This window comes from Notechis scutatus, chromosome 1 (genome assembly GCF_049901735.1).
Source record: "Notechis scutatus isolate UNSWTSFEM ecotype Mainland chromosome 1, rNotScu1.2, whole genome shotgun sequence".
In the NCBI taxonomy this organism is placed as follows: Eukaryota; Metazoa; Chordata; class Lepidosauria; order Squamata; family Elapidae; genus Notechis; species Notechis scutatus.
In genome coordinates this window covers 168,665,893-168,687,101 of record NC_142009.1, presented here as the reverse complement: position 1 = coordinate 168,687,101, position 21,209 = coordinate 168,665,893, and the positions used below count along the sequence as shown (strand labels likewise).

Below are 21,209 nucleotides of genomic sequence, written 5' to 3'. Positions count from 1 at the left end.
ATTGAGTCCCATGTGTCAATAATTGATTTCACTTAAGAGATGTGCTAACAATTACATTAGGTATAAATAATGTAAGTAGAATTTAAAATAAACTTCTAATTTGAGAAGAATGTAAATACATCTGCAAGTGATCTAGGACAAATGTTTAATTTAACATTTGTCCTAGTATCACTTGCAGATGTATTTACATTCTTCTCAAATTAAAAGTTTATTAAATACATTATTACAATTCCTTCCATATAATTTTTCCCTTGGTCATGTTAAAAATTAAAATTTCATAGCAACTTTTAGAAGAATTGTAAACAACAGGTTGACATCCCTATTTTAAATTAGTAGAGATGTAGTCAACCAAGTTTTGGTGCAATATGAATAAGCATAACTTATTGGCCTTGCACAATTTTCCTTCCTTCATTTCCTTCCATTTTTATTTAAGTGGAATGAAACTGTAGTTTAAAATAAAGCTAATTTCAAGCTGTTTTATTTCTAAAGCTGGCTTGTTTAATGTGGCCATGTATAATAATAATTCCTAATTCCATTAACAAAAGTGGAAATGAAAGCACTAAACTCTGTTCTGATAAATGGATGGCTTTCTTTATATGGCAGAGTGCCCTAACCCTGACTTCATTTGATAAGTTATTCTAATCATAGTAAGAAATAGGCCTGATATAAATTTCATGGGTTTCCTTCAAGAGAAATTGTAAAGTTCTATTTTGCAGCAACTCGTAAATTGAACATATTGTTTAACAATATTATGGTCATTGAAGCAAATTGATTCCAAGCCTGCTTAGGTCTACACACTCTATTGCAAAATTACAAAAAATGGGGAAGAATGCTACATGGAGGGAAAGATAGGAGAGGCACTTGCTGAATGACCAAGCTAAGCTCTGGAGTCTTCTATTAGAGGTTGGTATGACAGATGAGTGGGGAAGAAGATATTGTGTTCTCTTCTGTGATGTGAGTGAGATTCCCAGGTTAATCTTTATTCTCCCCCCCCCCTCATCTCTGTCATGTTTCCATCAAACCATTATGTATCTGGCAAGTTGCAACCCTCACCTGGATTAGAGTCACTTTGTATTGAGCCTCAATCATTTTGTGGACTCTTAATTGGGAAGTGAAGATTCAGTGCTTGAAGTTGCTTTTCAAAATCTATTCATAAAATTCTGTTTGAGCATTGATTATGAGGATACTATTGGTATTTCTCACTATTTAATTCTTTAGTTTACATGAACATTGGGCTATTACTGACATGCAGCAACCAGCTACGGAATGGGTTATTTAATGACCGAAATAGTATTTTGCTCTGGTACTTGATATATTATTTATAAAAGAAGACTACAGGAAGATTTTTTTCAATCTTCGAGCTTTTATGTGGTGCACTATATTGATGGTACGGAAGATATTTCTGATGGCAGCAGTTTTATATAGCAGGTTTTTAAATTCAGTATATCGATCAGATTTCAAGAGGCAACAAAAATATGTGTGTGTTTGTGTATACATATAGTAGCCTTCTTCATAGTATCTTTAATATTTTATGTTTACTGATTTGTTTCCTGTAGAATTTTTTAAAATTTAACTGTAATAATTTATTCACCTATATAGGTTGTCCTCAGCTTGAACTACAATTTCCATTATTAAGCAATTGAAGTCACTTAGCAATGGCAATTCCCCAGTCCCAGTTGCCGTTGTTAACTAAATTCCACATTCACTAAGTGAGGCAACTTCCTGCTATGAGAGGCACTAGGAGGCTCAAGGAAAGTGCAGAAGAGGCACCATGTGGGTCAGGAGGGTCATCAAAAGTGTTGCAAGAGGTGCTGTGGCTGGCATGGAGGATGCTTAGAGGGTACATGAGAAGGGCCATGCAGCTCAGAGAGGGTGCATGGGGTTGTGCAAGTGACACTGTGCAACTCAGGAAGGGTATGTGGGATTGCACAAGAGGCTCTGTGGGTCTGGGAGAGTGCAAGAGAGTGGGGTGCATAGAGATTGGGGAGGATGTGAGGGGATGCATGAGGGTTCAAGGGAAATGTGGCAAGGGTCAGTGACCAGCACATTGCAAGCATAAGGTAGGGAGAGCTTTGACTTTCTAGGGAAGCCGGCAGGAAAGGTTGCAGATAACGATCATGTGATTGCACGATCATTGGCAGTCAGTCATGAGTACATATGGATTGCCAAGTGTCCTGGTACCAATCATCACATGGGGTGGGGGTGGGGGTGGGACTGCTGGAACAGCCAGACCCCCGAGGGCCTGTTGTAAATCTATTTTTTCATCACTGTCATAACTTTGGTCACTAAACAAATGATCGTAGGACTATCAGTGTTCCAACCAAACTCTCCATCCCAAATTCAGCAGTCAGAGACAAAGTCCATCCAAGTAAGAATTTATAAGAGAAGTCATATTGGCACACCTGGGAAAAACCCGAATCTGAATTCCTGCATTTCCCCCCTGCTACACTAAAACTCACACCCAGCCCCTATTGATGATTTTTAAGTCACATTCTCCAATCCACCTCAGTTCTGAACTCCCGCCAAATCACTCCCCTCCAAATTCCAGTTACTCGAAATTGAGCTCTGGCAAAAAAATGTTGTTGTGGCTATCCTCCCTCCTCACTACTCTCTCTCTCTTTTTTGTAAAGTGTTTTTTTTTTAAAAAAAATCCATCAGTATCCATTTCGTGGACAGTGTAGGGTCTGACTTTCATTCATTTTGATACGAAACTAATACTAATACAAGTGAAAGTTACCACGTTAATCAGATTTACATGATCTAGTGTTATTATACATATTAATATCAGCATATAATCCTTCATTTTTCAATTATTCAATATTTGCCACATCCTTCTAATAGTAATAGTATTATTTTTGAGCATATCTGATAACATCTTTTTTCAAAATCTGGTTGTATTCTTTAACATTCACTTTAAATACATTGTGTAAAAATATGTATAACAATATTCCCCCTATTTCTAATTTTTAAATCTATTCTAATGTTTAGTATAGCCAATCTTATTTTTTAATAAGAATCCTTCGTATCCATCATCTCTCATCCTCTTGGAAGTTTCACTTCTCATTTTGACTTGCCTCCCATACTCCTTCCTTGAGTCCTTATCTATATCAACTCATAAAACATTTCTATGCCTGTTTTAGAGTTACCATGAATGAGGGAGGTGGATTTGAAGGAGCAGTGCAGGAGTTTAAAACCAAAAGTGCATTCCATTCTTATCTTGCAAAACAAAGCTACCGGAATTTCTGCCACAAAAATCCCTAATTGGAGAACATGATTGATGACTCTCAGCTATGAATGTGTTTCGTTGGAGAATATGAATTATGATACACCCAGAGGGGTTGGGGGAAAGCAGGGTCATAGGTAGTGAATTACATGTCTCAGAATCGGCTTCATACAGGTCATGCCAACACGTTCACTCCTAATAAATCCTTTGAAGTTTTTGAAACTTGGCTCAAGGCTCATGATTTAATTAGGGTGACTGCCGGAATCCTGACAATCTACTTGTTTCATATTCAGCCCAACCATCATTTCTATTCCCCTTATTTTTTGCTGCCAGTCCACCCATAGGTATGCCAACTCCTCTGCCTTTTTTCCAAAAATATTTTTTAATTTATTCATTTCCATTTTTCTAACTCCTAATATATATTCTCCCGACTTTATTTCACCTAACTTTATAGTCTCCTCTTTCTTTTCTCCTTGTTCTATTTGTTGTGTCTTCTGTTCTATCTCATCTTCTAAGTTTACAGTTATCTCCCTTGTTTCCTGTATTTTATTGTCTTGCTTCATTATTCTTTGTTGCACATTTTCAGTCTTTCCAGTTATATCATGCAATAAATCCTTTATCTCTCTGAAATCCCCCATCATCATGTCATGAATGGTTTGGAGTAGCATGATAATTTCTTTTTATGTCTCCAATTCTTCCTGATGAGCCATCTTATCTTATTTTGAAGAGTCCAACTAGTATTCAATGTTCTGTCAGTAATCTGTCACTGCTCCAAAGTCTATTCTTTTTTACTTCCCAAAGCCAGCAGATTACTTAATCTTAATGTTATTCATCAGGAGATACAATAGTTATAGTTCTTTATATCCCACAATTAGTCAATAGGTTCCATTTATATAATCCAGGGAATTTTCCAAATGATTATTTAAATCCACTTTTTAATTTGCTAGTTAGTATAAGTATAGAACAGTAAATAATACAGAAGAGCTCCAGGTGTTATTCTTCCTATCAAAGTTTTCCCAGGTTGCTATCCTGCTTGAAGTATGACATAGTATATATCCATTCACTAGTAGATGGCGCCTTCAGCTTAGAAGTTAACGTTAAAAATCCACTTTCAAAGATCAGCATTAAAAATCCAGTTTAAAACTATTCTGCCAATTATTTCTTTCAAGAAGTCCAACAAAATATCCAATAAATAGTCAGATGTCCAGCACTTTAAAACATCTTTTCAGGTCTTCTGGTTTGTCGGCTTCGCTAGCGGCAGGGATTGTGTATACTGTGCGATCCCTGTGGCGCTAGCCGCTTTGGTGCCTCCGATCCGGACGGGTTTGGAGGCTAAGACCGACTGCAGGGGCGGCTGAAGATAGGGGGATCCGGAGAGGGGTTTGGGGGTGTTGCAGACCCCTCCCGGCCGGCAAAACCCCTTTCTCAAGACAGTGCAGCGGCGGTCTGTAATGGCCGCCACAAAGAAGCCGGCAGCTGGGTAAGAATGTGCAGGAGGAAGAGGAGAAAGTTTTTGAAGTGAAAGTTTTTCTTGGCTGACCCAGGACTTTAAGACACATTTAACATCCTGAAAACTATGGCTTTTTGAATGATACTTTCCAGAAGAGAATTATAAGCGGCAATTTTGAGGTGCTGAAAAGGAAAGTTTACACTCCTTCCCTATGGAATCAACAAATGGATATTGAGAAAATACAGATTGGGTTTTTCTTTTCTTTTTAATTGATATTACCCCAGGAAGAGAAAGTGAGAACTTTGTTTTGGCTTGGACTGATTGATGACTTTGGGACTGTTCTAACTCTTGAAACATCTTGGTTGTTTTAAGAAGAAAGAGGAAAAAAAGAAAAGAAAAGATTTATAATGGCTTTATCTGTTGATGAACTGAGAAAAGAATATGGAAAAAAAAAAAGAAGGCAAGGACGCTGTGAAAGAAGCTTTTCTTTTTAGAAATGGTGCTTGCTATCTATCAACAAACACAACAACAGATGGAGGCAGCAGCAGAAGAAGAAGAAGAAGAAGAAGATGCCATCTTTAATTAATCTCAAAATTTAATTAAGAAAGAAAGGAGAAAGAGAGGAAGGAAAATGAAGGACTTAAGACTTAAAAAACACCCAAGAAAGCGAAAAATAAGATGCAAAATCAATATAATGTTAGAAAACAAAATAAAAAGGAATACAACAGAGAAGGGAAGCTAACAAGGCAGAGGCTAGGAGCGGGGGTAAGAAGGCCTGGTGGGAGAAGAAAGGAAGGAAAAGGCGGAAAAAGCCACAAAGCTGTGAAACAAGATGGGAAAAGAGGAATTTTTTTAGGGACAAAGGGTAATGTATAATTTCTTTAAAAAGATTCTGCAAGGTACATAAGATGGTACTGTAGCATTTGTATTAGAAATAGAAAATTAGAATGTTATAAGAATTAATAAGAGATTAAAATATTGAAATGTTTAGTAATGATTGATTTTAAAACCTAATAAAATATTAAAGGGAATGTTTAGAATACTGAGTTTAATTAAAGAGTCTAATTGACTATGGTGTTGATGCTATTATAAACTTATTATTGTAGCATTTGTTTTTGGAAAAGATAATTGGAATGTTATAAGATTCAATATTTAGATTTATTATTTAACTATGTATTTAATCATTTTGGATTTATTATTTTTCTTTTTAAAAGTTAGTAGATAGAATGTACCAAGCAGAATCAGATTGGGTATTAGGTGTTATTTTAAATGTTAATTTAGGGGGATGATAGAAAGGCATCACACTCTGATTAGTGATTTCAGGGGAAATTCTTTTTCCTTTTACTATAGGGAATGAGACAAATGGATAATAAAGAATGGACAAAAGATACAAATATAATGACTTAAATTAAAATGAATTAAATAAGATAGAATCAAGAAGAGTGAAATGTGTGGAGAAGCTAATATAGAAGATATAGAATGGTAAATAAAATAGGTAATGGCATGTAAGATGAGCATGAACTTAATTGAAGTCCATATAGAGAGAGGTATCTGGGGCCAAGTTACTTTCCGAAAAGATGTCTTATATTTTTGTGTTTTGTGTGTTTATGTATGTGGGAGAATTAATAAAACCTTGCAGGAATGTAGGATGAGAATAATGGTAATCAAGTCAGAGAGAAATAGATGATAATTATAAATTGGATAAATATAGAGAAAAATAATAATAATAATAATAATGAAATTGAATAAGAGTAAAGAGAAATAAGGAGAAATTTGATAAGAGATATTTGTATGTTCATATGGAAATGGTCTAAAATAGAATTATGTTGTATTAAATAATGTTTTATTTGACTTGTAAAATTTATAATGGAAAGAGGTTTATGTATTTAATGGTTAATGATGGTTTGTTTGTCTTTAAAATTAATAAAATTTGTTTTAAAAAAAAAACATCTTTTCAGAGTCCTGTCAGTAGAGTTTATACATCCAGTTTTCTATACTCTATAACTTTTAGGGTGCAATTTATTTCTGTCACTCTTTGATCACCACTTAAAGGTACTCCAAAGAGTCTCTTTTCCTGGATTAATTTTATCTTAGGGAAATCCTTAGCAAAAGTTGAAAATCACCTTACCCAGCTCCAATCACCGTTCCAGCACAGTCTTGGTTTCTTCATCTGCCCCAGCTTTACGGTGGCCATTTTGGCTGCCTCGTCTTTGCTTTGGCAAAGAGAAAAACAACCCTAGGTCCAGCAGGAGAGCTGCCACTCTCCACAACCAGTAGGGTGCCCCTCCTTATATGTTACCCTTACAGGGTGACTTTAGCCCCTTGGGGGGGCCCTCTCATGAAGAGGATTTGATGGGATGCAGAGCCCCGCTCCCCTGCACCGATCATGCAGTGACATCGGACCAGAGGTCTCCTCATTACTCTCTCATTCCCACAGCTGCCTATCCCCCCGTGGCAGCCCTAAATCTGCATCTGCATCAAGATGGATCCGGGGCTGACAAGGACAAGGATTATATACCATTGAACAGTAGAAGTGCAACAACAGAATTGACTTACTAAGGATTTTAAAAATTAAAATCCCATGGTATCCCATAGTGGAATGACTATTGATGGAAATGACAAGATTTAGTTAACAGAAAGGGCAGGTCATGAGTTGAAAAAATATTTTTGTATACAAATATAAGTGAGAAAGGATTATTTTCTTTTGTTTTTTATACAGCTATAATAGATTTATCTATAACATGTTTCCCCGAAAATAAGATGCAGACTTATTTTCTTCTGGGCCCCAAAATAAGCCCATTTTCCGGGGAAACATGATTTCAAGGGGATCAGCCTGGCTGGGCGCCCTGTCCCCAGAGCACACACAAGAGCCAGCAAGTGCATGGGGACCAAGGGTGTCAGGCAGCAGTTGCAGTTCGCCGGTTCCCTTGGTTGGCACACTCTAGGGCTGTGCAAAGCGGAAGCCATGCAGTGGAAAGCAGGCGATTCTGACGCATGGAATGGAAGGCAACCTGAGACACGTGAAGATGAGCCTCCCATGGCCGCTTGCCACTCCAGTCCACGGTCGCTCAGCTTTCCCGCTGCCCGGATGCCACATCTGGATTGCCTGCCTCTGCCTCTTCTGTTACCAGTATCGCCATGAGAAGATGAGCCTCCTGAGGCTGGGGGCCGCTCTGGCCCACTGACACTTGGCTTTCCTGTGCCCGCATGGCACATCTGGATCACCTGCCTCCCACTGCCTCTGCTTCTGCCTGCTGCTTGCACAGAAACTCAACTCACCTGTGCTGCACGGGTTGTGGCTGCTGCCAGACACCGTCGGCTCACATGTTTGTGCCTCCTATATTGGCCATGCCCAACTCCTTCACTAGGTGTAGGGCTTATATTTTTGGTGTAGGGCTTATATTTAGGTGCACATGTAAAAACAGACGGGCTTATTTTGGGAGTAGGTCGTATTTTCGGGGAAACACAATAAGTAGTTCTTGACCTATTAGCATTTGGTCAGTGACTATTCCAAGTCACAGTAGCACTGAACGAATGATGGTTATGACTAGCACAGAATGAAATGTCAATGAGGAGGTCACAAGTCACACCCTCCCCCTAATCCCTCTGTGCTCATGCTGTTCCACCCACTCAAGCATCCTCCACAAACCCTCCTGCACCCTCACACACCCTGACCAACTTGTGCACATTCCCTTACACCCTTCCCTTGCCTGTACTGTGTCTCTTGCACACACTCCCCAACCCATATGGTATCCCTTGTACACCCTCCTGAACTTCCCTTGCATTCATGCACCCTCTCCATGCTGTACCTGTCTTGCATCCTCCTCAAATTTCCTCTTTCATCTGCACAACCTCCTTCCTCTCAACCCAACCCCCAGCAGTATCCAGTTCCCTTCCTGGAGGCCTGGAAATTGAAACTTCCTGGTGGCTGCCCCACTGACTTTGATTGTGGGAAGTCAGCAGGAAGATGCCTCATCTAATAACTGTGGTATTTAGTTAATGACAGTAACTGGGATTGTAGGGATTGCTGTTGCTAAGCAATGTGCTTGCGTTCTTTGACTATTACTTAATGAGAGAAATTCCAATTCCTCTTGTTAAGTTGAGGGCTACATATAACTTTTTGCTGATCAATTTTTTAAATTACTGTTTATGAGAGGGATAAAAAAGAGATTAGTGGCATTAAAATAATCCCACAATCCAAAATAATCCTGTTTAACTCATATTAATTAAAATAAACTATAATATTGTTATTACTTAGATATTTATAGATTCATCTGAGCAGATAGATAGATTCATCTGAGTAGATAGAAAGAAAGAAAGAGAAAGAAAGAAAGAAAGAAAGAAAGAAAGAAAGAAAGAAAGAAAGAAAGAAAGAAAGAAAGAAAGAATTCTTTATTGGCCAAGTGTGATTGGACACACAAGGAATTTGGTGCATATACAGTGTACATAAAAAGAAAAGATACATTCGTCAAGAATCATAAGGTACAACACTTAATGATAGTCATAGGGTACAAGTAAGTAATCAAATCATACTAGGAAACTATCAATTATAAACCATAAGGATACAAACAACAAAGTTAAGTCATACAGTCATAAGTGGGAGGAGATGGGTGATAGGAATGATGAGAAGATTAATAGTAATAGTAATGCAGACTTAGTAAATAGTTTGACAATGTTGAGGGAATTATTTGTTTAACAGAGCGATGGCGTTCAGGAAAAAACTGTCCTTGTGTGTAGTTGTTCTGGTGTGCAGTACTCTATAGTGTCGTTGTGAGGGTAGGAGTTGAAACAATTTATGTCCAGGATGTGAGGGGTCTGTAAATATTTTCACAACCCTTTTTTTTTTTACTCGTGCAGTATACAGGCCCTCAGTGGAAGGCAGTTGGTAGTAATTGTTTTTTCTGCAGTGGAAGTCCATGTTTTTGTTTTTGTGTATACAGTAATATTGAGTATAAATTATTTTCTTCATGCATTTTGCTTATTCTGGTTTTCTTTAAAAATCAATGGTACTGTATCCTACAAGTTCCAAATGTAAGATTTCTCATTTTATAATTTAGACATGGACCTTTGCTACTTTTGAACAACAGTATATTCAGCTGCATGAATATGATTACATTAAAGTTTAAGTTTAAAATTACATGATTACTATAAAGATTTTTTCTTGGTCATTTTAAAGCCCTAAAAAGGAGAAGAGTGGAGGCAAAAGGGTGGGACTTGGAATAATGGAAAAATGGAGTGCCACCTGGAAAAATAAAGAGGATTAACAGTGAAACTTTGAAAAGACTCCCAAGGATACATTGTAACTGAAATCTTATTAAAAGATACAGTAACCCACAGAAAGGAAAAGTAAAGGAAAGAAACAAGAAGGAACAGTCTGGGATCATTTGGTGATTTAAAAAAAAAGTTTTGGCATTGGCTTTTTCTTTCTTTTTCTGTTTTTACTTAAAGTCAATCGGGTGGTTGTTCAAAAGTGTTTAAAATGCCATCACTCCTGGAGGAATTGAAGATGAATCTTAAAAAACAGAAAGAAGATGCAGAAAGGGGAGGAAGATCCTTTGGCTTCGTATTTGAATTTTTTTGAAATGGAGATCCTGAACTATGAAAAGCAAAAGGAAAAGCTTCAAGAGCAAGAAGAAGGGCGGGACAAAGAAGAAGCCATTTTCAATGATCAAATAATGCAAAGTGTGGTAATAAGGGGGAAAAGGGGGAAAGGAGTTAAAAGTTTGAGATCAAAGGGAACAGCCAAAAAGAAAAATAGTCTGAAAAAGAAGTATAACAGCAAGGAGAAGCAGAAAAGAAAACTACAGAAGGGAAAATTAGAGAGAGAAGGGTATAAAAAAAGGGATGAGAAAAAAAGGGGGGGAGATAGGGAAAGAACTTATGAGGGACAAAAACAGGAAATAAAGAAAAAGGGGAAACGTACTAGGATTAAAGGTATTTGCTCAGCTAGAAAACACAGAGACAATGATTAAATTAAGTTAAAAGTGAGGATTCTGCAAAGGTACAAAAGATAGTGTTGTGACAGTAGAATACTGTAATGAATTAGAAATGAAATAAGTAAATAATCTATGAGATAAAACTTTATTGTTATGTAATGGTATGTTTATTTATAATTAATGCAATAACGAAGAGAGGGAAACATTGCAATTGTTTCTAAAGATTGTTAAAATATTGAAAATAAAGGTGAAAGATTTATAAGGAAATTTATACCAGTTATTAGAATGAATTTGAATAATTATTTTGCTTATTAATAGTAAATAATTTATAAGATAAAACTGTATGACTATCCAATGGTATGCTTATTAACAGTTAAGTAATAATGAAGAAGGGAGGAAAACATTTCAATTGTTCTCAAAGATTGATAGATATTGAAAAGAAACGTGAAAGATTTACAAGGTTCATACCAGTACTAGAACTATTTGGTTTACTAATGTTTATATATATATATATATATATAGTTTTTGCTATGTTTTTAGAATTTTTCTTTTACATTTTCAAGGGGAAGTACCAAGCAGAATCTGAATGATGAGATTTACATGATATAAAATAGATATTAGAAATTTGAATGTTATAATTTTAGAATGCACAAATTCAATGTTTAATGAGATTTCATATGATAATAACAATAAGAATTTAAAGGTGTTGCACTTCGATTGGCAATCATAGGGGGAATTTTGCTTCTTAAGAATGTTGGAAGAGAACATATGAAATTGTAAACAAGACAGACAAAAGTATAAGTACAATGAATAAAAAGATATAGAAATTTAGGTTAAAAAAATACAATTGAATAAGAAGAAAATAAGATAACCATAAAAGAAAATTAAGAGAAGTAAAGGGAGAAATAGTGAGAAGTTGGAAAAAGAGTAATAAGATATGAAGTTGAATACATAAGATGAATATGCATATGAAATTGTGTCTGTATGGAAATGTGATAACCCAGAACCATGCTGTATTCAAACAAGATGTTTTATTTGTTTTGTTAAAACTCAATAAAACTTTATTTAAAAAAATATACACGATTACATTAAAGTTTCCTGCAATTAACATAGCTAAGGCTAGCTTTTCAAACTATGGCTTGAAAATATCATTAATTAATTTGTGTTATGCCATTTCAACTAATCTGGTTTAGTTTATGGTTTGGTGTCTTATGTGAACCCAGACATGAACCATGATTCTTGTATCTCAGAACATATTAATTATTGTGACTGAAAAATCTGACACAAAAAATGATTATGGAGATCATGGTGCCATCTGCCCAATGATGCAGAATGTTGAAAGTTCCCATCATTATATAGCAGTGGGATTTAAACAACATATGAATCCATGAAATCCAGAGCTCAAACTTGTAAGTTCATGAGTGCTTTATAAGCTAGTTTGGTTTGCAGCTGTATTGCTAGTCATACTACTGTAATAAGACCATAACCGTTTTATTAAATCTCCTGGCTTTTCATCCCTTAGTTGCGCATTCTGCTTTCATGTTCAATGATTTATAATATTGATGTGTATTTTTTCCCTAGACCAACTTATGATGACATGCCATTCAACTCCCAGCTTCTTGCAAAAGACGGGGCTGCTGTTTCAATGGGAGTCAAAGAGAAGGAGAGACAGATGAGCAGGGTGGAGAAGCCAGACATTGGCAGTGGATTCACTGCTGAATCAGGCTGCCTTATTTCCCAGAACCATGAAAAGCGGAAGAAGGCTTCTGTAGAACTGCTTCCTATCCAGACTCTGGGAAGGGGGCAACAACCCAAACCAGGAGCTTCACAACGAAATCTGTGTATTTCCAGTAATATAAATAATCTTGGTCCAACAAACCTTTTGACCAAAAATAGTAATCAGAAAGTCTCATTTACAGCTAGGGATGTTTTACCCCATCCATTACCTGCTAGCCAGGTACCATCCCCACCTCATAGACGTGCAAAAAATATTAGCTATCCAGGAAAAGCAGATGGCATATGTGAACAGGCTATGCGAGATATATGCAACCAAGATGGATTTTTGAATTCAAACAAAAATCTTGCTTTACAGCCAGTCCTGTCAAAAACTGTTTCACATTTTCACAAGAGTCCTGTCTATAATACAGGCAACTCTTTAATCTCAGGTCAACTCTTTTTAAAACAAGATGACTTAGAACCTCAGGATGAAACTCAGATTAACCTTTGTCTCAGGAATTCTAGAAAACCTGTGGGCACCAGCAATTCCCTGAATTTTCAAGCAGCTCCCCAATTACCAAGACAAAAAGAACAGTTGTGCAGAAGTGCTGAAAGTTCTATAAATGAAATAATTGAACAGGTCATTTTGAAATACTGTTATGAATCTCCTCCCAAAGAGTTGCCTTGCAGAGAAGAAGATACAAATTCCTGTGTAAATATTCTGTCACTTTTGGATCACAGTAGTCTGGATGGTTCAGATATGAGTTTTGATTGTGATGCAGCTATTGATTCACAAGCAAACCTGTCCAAGTTAGCTGCTAAAAATCTAGAACTTCTCAAAGAAGTTAAAATAAATCTACAAGATGAAAACTATGGCACCCAACTCAGCTCCATTTTTAAAAATGTTTCAGTGCAACAAATAGCAGAAGCAGAAAATAATATTTCAATTCAAAACGAAGAACCAGTTCTTCCAGCTCTGCCTCATGTGCCTCCTTCCTTTGTAGGAAAAACCTGGTCTCAGATCATGTACGAAGATGATATGAAAATTGAAGCACTTGTGCAGGATTTTAGAGAAGGCCGCTTCCGCTGCCATTTTGATACTGAGCCCTTGGCTCATCGTACACCGAGAAAAAAACCTCAAAAGACTGATGACGTGATCAATGTAGTTGTACCTAGAAAAACAGGGGCTGGGCCTGCTAAAGGGCTTCCAGAATTTACTGATGTCCTAAGTGATGGTCCTGACTTCAGCAACTTATCTGTAACTTCAGTAATACATGTTCCAAAGCCCCTGAAGAATCCCCCCAAAAGAATTTTCCGCCTTGCCTCAAGATGCCAAGTAGTCAAGGTGAGCCATGGCACACAAACAAGTTTAGTACAGTATCCTGTAGTAAAGCAAAAAATAATTAGGAAGGACTATCAGCTACAAGATCAGATGGACAATCTCCTTTGGTCAGAGAATGAGAAAACACCTACCATGAAAACTAGGTTATGTGCTCTTAAGCTTCCTAAATCTTATACTAAAATCATGAGCCCTTTACAGCCACAAACACTAGTCTATGTTCTTTCATGTCCAGAGATGAAACAATTTAGGAACAAGGCTGAAGAGATTCCCAAAATTAGAAGTCACAATTTCACACATAGTAAAGATTCCGTAAGGTACAAGTACAAACAAACCTCTATTAAGTATTACGATCCTCTGACTAATCGAATTTTAAAAACACCTCCTAAATGCATAGCTGGGGGGAAAACAAAGAAGCCAGCACATGTTCGACAGCTATTCAGGAACCTCAATTTTGATGGAAACAGTAAGAAACAAGCTGATATCCAGTATATATCAAAGCCCTTCAATTCCCCAGACAACCATGCGGTATCTCTTTTGCTTGACCCTGTTAAGGAGAATGATATGAATTCAAATCATCATAAGTCAGAAAACCCTTCTATTTCATCTGAAAGATCAGAATGCTTGGTGTATAACTGTTCAGAGAAATGCTGTAAACACTTATTTATTTCACGGTTGAAGTCACATCAATCACAGCAGGAAGGTGACTTTCAATTCAATCCATTTAGGAGGAAAGGAGTCAAATGTCCCTTGAAGCCCCATACTGCTGATTGTTTAGAAAGAGACAATCCAAAGAAAATATGGCAGAGGAAAAAAATCAATAGTAGGGAATCAGGGTTTCCGAAAAAAACTTCAGAGCTAATTTTTATCAAACATGACCTTGTTAAGAAAGGCAGTACAAAACAACCACCCAGAAGTACAACTCAGCAAATAGAAGGAAAAGTTAAAAACAAATCTTGTACTCTTAAATCATCTATTCTCAGGCACCACTCAAAGAGCACTACCATAAAAAAATATCTTCAGAAAAAAAAAGCTGATATTAAAAAGTTGACAGTGTCAAGAAAGTCAAAAAGGACATTTTTGAACACTGCATCTGTAATGAGTGTTCCAGAAAAAAGGCAGAGAATCTCTGTAAGGACTTCTTCCAAAGTAAAAACATGGGAAGTGACTATAGACAAGAATCTTTTTTGCACTGTGAAATAATATTGCCCAGATCATATACACTTGCTTTGGGATTGTCTTTAAGAGGGCTGGAAAGGGAGAAAAATGTTCTGATGTATTGGCTTTTCAAGATAATACATCAGAATTAGAAACGGAACAATTTCAAAGTCAAACAGTAAGCTAATAGTTCAAGAAGTAATTCATATTGTGAGTGAGGGTTCTGTACATTACATGTTGAGTTAAAACTTTTTTTATGCAGTAAAAGCCCAATTATGCAGCTTGCTATATATTTTTCTCAAGCAGAGCATTGTTTTCCCTTGTAAAACCAGTGTCAATCATTGAAAAAAGTTTATCTTGTACATGAAGTTCGGCTTTGATATCTTGTTGGTAAACTAAGCAATGTCAAAACTCATCCCAAAGCAGTGTGGAACCAAATGGGCACTCCTGCCGTTTGTTAAGATTTTCAATTTCCCCTTAACTTCTCTGAAGAATCTTTGTGTAGAACCATTTTTTGGAAACTGCACATGGAGTTTTAGGATGCATTGTGTTTGAAGAAGTAACTTTACCTTATCTGGAATCTAAATTTGGATATCGCATAGTGATTGTATTTTAAATTCAGATCACAAATACAAAATCATCCTGCCTATATTTGTTATTTTCTCAAAAGTATTGGATGTCCTTCTAGAATGAAGCTGCTGTTGAAAATTTTTCTTTTGATTTTTTTAAACTTTCTGGAAGAACAATTGATTTTTAAGATCATACATAATGGTTAATCAAGACTGCTGTGTATAAGCAATATTTCTACACGTAAGCTGCCCTTAGAATGCATTACTATCTAGTTTCATCTTACAATATAGTTGTGAAAGCATTTTAAAGTAATTTCAATATGTAAGCAAGCTTCTGAAAAATGCTACTTGATGCTTAAAATAGATTTCCAACTTGAATTTTTAAAAAGGTAAATATTTTATTTTATTTTGGCTTGCATTAACATGTTTGTTAAAGCATTTTTCTTACAGCATATATACTAAGATATATATTACTCTTAAATACAGGTAATTCTCGACTTAGAACAGTTTGTTTAGTGACCGTTCAAAGTTACAATAGGACTGAAAATTTCTTATGACCATTTTTCACAGTTACCACCTTTGCAGCATCCCCATGGTCATGTGATCAAAATTCAGCTGCTTGGTTCATATTTATCACCATTGCTATGTCCTGAGGTCATGTGATCACCTTTTGTGACCTGATAAGCAAAGTCAATGGGGAGGCTAGATTTACTTAACAGCCAGGTTACTAACTTATCAACCGCTGGGATTCACTTAACAATGAGGCAAGAAAGGTTGTAAAATGGAGCAAAATTCACTTAACAAATCTCTCCCTTAACAACTGAAATTCTGGACTCTATTATGGCCATAAGTTGAGGACTACCTGTATAAAATAATATTATAAAAATTCTCCCTCTGGATTGGTTTAATTTCTGTTTTCTAAGAATTCCAATAGGTATTTATCTGAAAATGACTATTTTGTTCAAACATTCCAAGTGTTTGGGATGTTATACTGGATATTATTTCCAGTATACTATCACCACCAACTATTGTATCCTAGTAATTATGGGTGCCCCAATCATATACTATGCTAATACAAATATATTTAAACAAAAATTCTTTAGCTGATAATTTTATAACCAAATTACCTGATAAAAGATGTATTGCAAAAAAAAATTTCAACAGCTTTTGTTTTTATAAGCAAAATTTCACTAATGCATTGATTGATAGCAATGTCATGTTAACTAACATGCTGGTTTTTTACATTCTGTTCTGTAAGTTTTTGTGAATATTCTGACAAGAGTACATTGTCTTGTCTTCACCAATTCTAAAATTGTACATATTTCTATATATCCTGCTTTCTTAATGCTCCCATTTTTCCCAACCTCAGGATGCACAAGGCACAGGCTGTCTAATGTTAAAACATTTTTTTTATATTTGTTTGTGTTTAGTTATAAATTGGTTGCTCAATCAGAGTGCCATTTTTAAAACAGAATATTAAAAAATGGCTATATTTAAAAAAATTAGATAATTATCTTGATATATTTATATATTTTCTTTAAAATAGGAAGAAGTCTCACATCTTATTTTTTTGTATTGTAAAGAGCTTGGAATATACTTTTGGAGAAAATTGTGCAGAATTGAAAATTCTATAACTATTACTTTTGAGTATGCCTCACTTCTGGTTTTAAGATTATAGTGTATGCTTGGTAAAGTAAATGTTGGAGAGACAATATATTTTGGTTAAAACTGTATTTTATCAGTTCATTGGTTTTATGGATAGGTTTTTAACATTGCCTATACAATTACAATTTGTGGAATGCTCAACATTTTAATAAATAAATCGGGATCCAAAACGTACTGTGTAAACATTTAAATTATTTCCTGTGCCTGTGCCATGGGCATACCTGTCGTGTGTTCTAACTAAGGACTAACTCAGTTTCATATTTTTATTGGCTTTCAGATTTTGAAATGTTAGGAGGCTGGCTCCTATATCCGTCTTAAAATGTTTGTTTTGTTTTTTTGCTATTCATTCCCCACACTGTGCCTGCCCTATCCCCTCATATACTGGACAACTACTTTTCAGCATCCGGATTTGCACCTCAAAAACTTCTAAGCAGACTTAGATTACATCTCCTTATGTTGCAACAATTCTAGGATAAGCATACCTGGGGGATTTTACGACTCTTGAAGATGTAAGAAAGATACAGTTGTCATTGTGTGCACAGAAGTCCTGTTTCCTTTTCTGACAATGAATATTATATGAATGGTTCGCTTCAAAGAAGAGGAGAGAAGCCATAGAAATGTTTTAATGAATATTTCATCAATGCTGCATGAGTATGTGTTGAATTTAGGCATGGAAGAGAAATTTATTTGATTCAAATTTTATAGACTGATACTACTAACGGTATTTATTTTTCAGGGTATTGCAATGCAATTTGAAAATTAAAATGTATACAATATAGTGCATATAAAAGACAAGAGCTTTTAAATTATGCTAAGGAAAAAGTAAACATGTAACACTAAAAAAATATCAACACTAGGCATGTACAAAATTTAAAATCAATTTTGTGTTCTTTTGTTATATTTAACCAACGGTGGTAGAAAGGTGAAAGATAATTTATAATTTGGAAAATAGAAACAGAACAGACGAAAATAATAGATTCATCCATTTCTATTTAAATGTCAGAACTGAGATTTTAAACAGATATATATCTTTAGAATCCTAGCATAAAAGATACTATTTAAAAGCTCACTGAAAAACTGCCATCGGTTTTAAGACTCGTCCCCCCACTGGAAGGACTCACTTTTGACGCTACAGAGTACCCAAGGGAACCATTTCCCCAATTACATTTTTGCAGATAAATGTCATCTTACAATGCATGTAAATTCAGATTGGGAAAAGTAGGATCAAAGCTTTGAAGGTTTCACTTCACATGTCTTCTAGAGGAAAGTGGGAGTAAAATAAAACTTCTCTGTGTTATTTCCAAAATAATACAGCAAATAATAGATTTAACAAAGTTGAAATGCCATCTTTTTAATAATAACATTTTCACAAATTGTTACCATCAATATAGGTCAAAACAATTTTTCATATTTTTCACCCTTTGTGCAATTTATAAACATAGAAATCTGGATATAACTTTATTAAACCTGTGCAAATGCTGGTTTTACCAGTCTTAACTTCTTGTTCTATTATTAAAAATGAGGGGTCCAGTAGTGCGATTCAATTTTTTTTACTACCGGTTCTGTGAGCGTGGCTTGGTGGGCGTGGCAGGGGAAGGATATTGTAAAATCTCCAGTCAGAGGTGATATTTGCCGGTTCTCTGAACTATTCAAAATTTCCACTACCGGTTCTCCAGAACTGGTCAGAACCTGCTGAATACCACATCTGGAGGGGTCCCTTTTTGCAACGATTTTCCCTTCTAATTTTTCTTGATTTTTATTGTTTCTCTTTATTTACTAACTAAATAAAACATGTTTAATTTCATTTGTATTCATTAATAAAATTGTTGGTACATTTAATACTGCAGCTAATTTACAGGTACTCCTCGACTTACGATGACAATTGAACCCAAAATTTATGTTGTTAAGTGAGACATTTGTTAAATGAGTTTTGCCGCATTTTACGACATTTCTTGCCACAGTTCTTAAGTGAATTACTACAGTTGCTAAGTTAGTAATCCAGTTGTTAAGTGAATCTGGCTTCCCCATTGACTTTGCTTGTCAGAAGATGGCAAAAGATGATCACATGACTTTGCAACACAGCGATGGTACTAAGTATGAACTTGTTGCCAAGTATCCAAATTTTGATCATATGATCATGGGGATTCTGCAAAGGTACCTATGAAAAATGTTCATAAGACACTTTTTTTCATTGTCATTGTAACTTTGATCATTAAATGAACTGTTGTAAGTTTAGGACTACCTATATATTCTCCATACCAAAATACACTAAAGGCAGATTGTCAGTTACATTAAAAAAAAAAACTTCAAAAAGATACATCAGTAGTACTGTTAATAGACAATGTTTATATACTTAGGATTCTAGATTTTATTTTATATATTTATTACAAGGGAACCTAACTACTTAGCTGCAAATACACTATTTTTAGTTGTTAGCATCCTAGAGCCAGTAAAATTGAAGCATTTTTGTCCTGAGGAAAATATGCTTGAAGTTAAATTCAATTAATTTCAATTTCACTAAAATCAAAATGAAATCATCTCTGGACAAGATGGGCGGCACATAAATTTAATGAATAAAATTAAATGGATGAGAAGGATGTTTGTGAGTGTTCCATCAAGGTATATCCCAATTACTCATATTACATAACTGCTTTACACACTGAATGAAATGACACTTAATTTTGCCAGATAGTGTTAAATTCAGTTATATACTGAAGTTATCTTTAATATTTAAAGTACAGATACATTATTTCTTAGGATCAGTATCTGACTTAAACCACTCTTAACATTTGCCTTAGGTAACTTAGAATCCTATTTAGAAGAATGGGTTCAATAACAGTAGGTAGTCTAAAAGAGTAATACAGTTAAAATTAAAAATTACTTGGCTACAACATTACTGTTGTAATAACACAAGCAGCCCTCAACTTACAATAGTTCATTTAAAGTTCAAAGTTACAATGGCACTGAAAAAGTGACTTATGACCATTTTACGACAGTTACAGTATCCCCAGAGTGATGGAATTGGAATTCCAAAGTTATCTTTTTATTATGAGGCTTTCCAGTTACAAAAAAATCAAATGATTATTAGCAGAAGTGAAAATCAAAATCTGACTTGAAATCTAAGTCACTGAAGAATACCAGCAGATACTCAAAATTGCTGAATCCTACCAGATACTCTTAAAGATTTAGAGCCTTTTATGATTTATAATCAACCTTGCTGTAAAGCAAAATCAAGAATTTAATAGTGAGTGCCATACCATGTGCACTAATCAAACAGGTGGCAAGAACATAGGGGCGGTCAGGCACAACACAGGTTATGTAGACAGTAAACACACATCAGACAAAGATCTCAAATGCCTATATACAAATGCACAAAGTCTGGGGAACAAACAGAGTGAACTCAAACTATGAATACATGAAGAAAGATACGATATAGTTATAGGAATAACAGAAACTTGGTGGGATGAAACCCATGATTGGAACATACTGGTAGAAGGATACAAACTGTTCAAAAAACCAGACCCCATAAAAGAGGAGGTGGAGTTGCACTGTATGTAAAGGACCACTATATTGGTACAGAAATTCATGAAACCAAAGATGAAAACCACCTAGAATGCATATGGGTAAATATAAAAGAAAAAAAGAATGACATGGCCATAGGTGTATATTATAGGCCACCCAATCAAGCAGAAAAAATATATTTCATTTTTGCCAACCAACTAACATATGCAGGAAACACACTACAATAGTAATGCGGGACTTCAATTATCCTGATATCAATTGAAAAAGTAATTCTGCACCAAGTGAGAAATCAAATAGGTTCCCAACCAACCTAGCTGACAACTTTGTTGTCCAAAAGGTAGAGGATGGAACTAGAGGGACAGCAATACTGGACTTAATTTTTACAAACAGAGAAGAAGTGATAGAGGGAGTTGAAACTGCAGGAACCTTGGGTAAGAGTGACTATGTCATACTAGAATTCAACATAACACAAACACAAGCAATAGAACATAACACCAGAGCCTTAGATTTTAAAAGAGCTGATTTTAATAAACTCAGAACTTGGGAAAGATTCCATGGATGAAAATCGTAAAGGGGAAAAAAAACTCAAGAATTTTGGGAAACTCTGAAAAGTACAATCATAGAAGCCCAG

General features: G+C 35.4%; 1 protein-coding gene across 3 annotated transcripts in view; it reads left to right on the top strand.

Moving 5' to 3' along the window:
• ZDBF2 (zinc finger DBF-type containing 2) overlaps positions 1–18,860 on the top strand; it is a 62,551-nt gene extending 43,691 nt beyond the window's left edge. For all 3 annotated transcript variants that reach the window (XM_087949479.1, XM_026673194.2, XM_026673195.2), the window contains one exon: positions 12,191–18,860. In XM_087949479.1, coding sequence (XP_087805605.1) covers positions 12,191–14,867 — 2,677 coding nt within the window. In that variant the 3' untranslated portion in view covers positions 14,868–18,860. The remainder of the gene's footprint in view (positions 1–12,190) is intronic.
• The last annotated feature ends 2,349 nt before the right edge of the window (positions 18,861–21,209 follow it).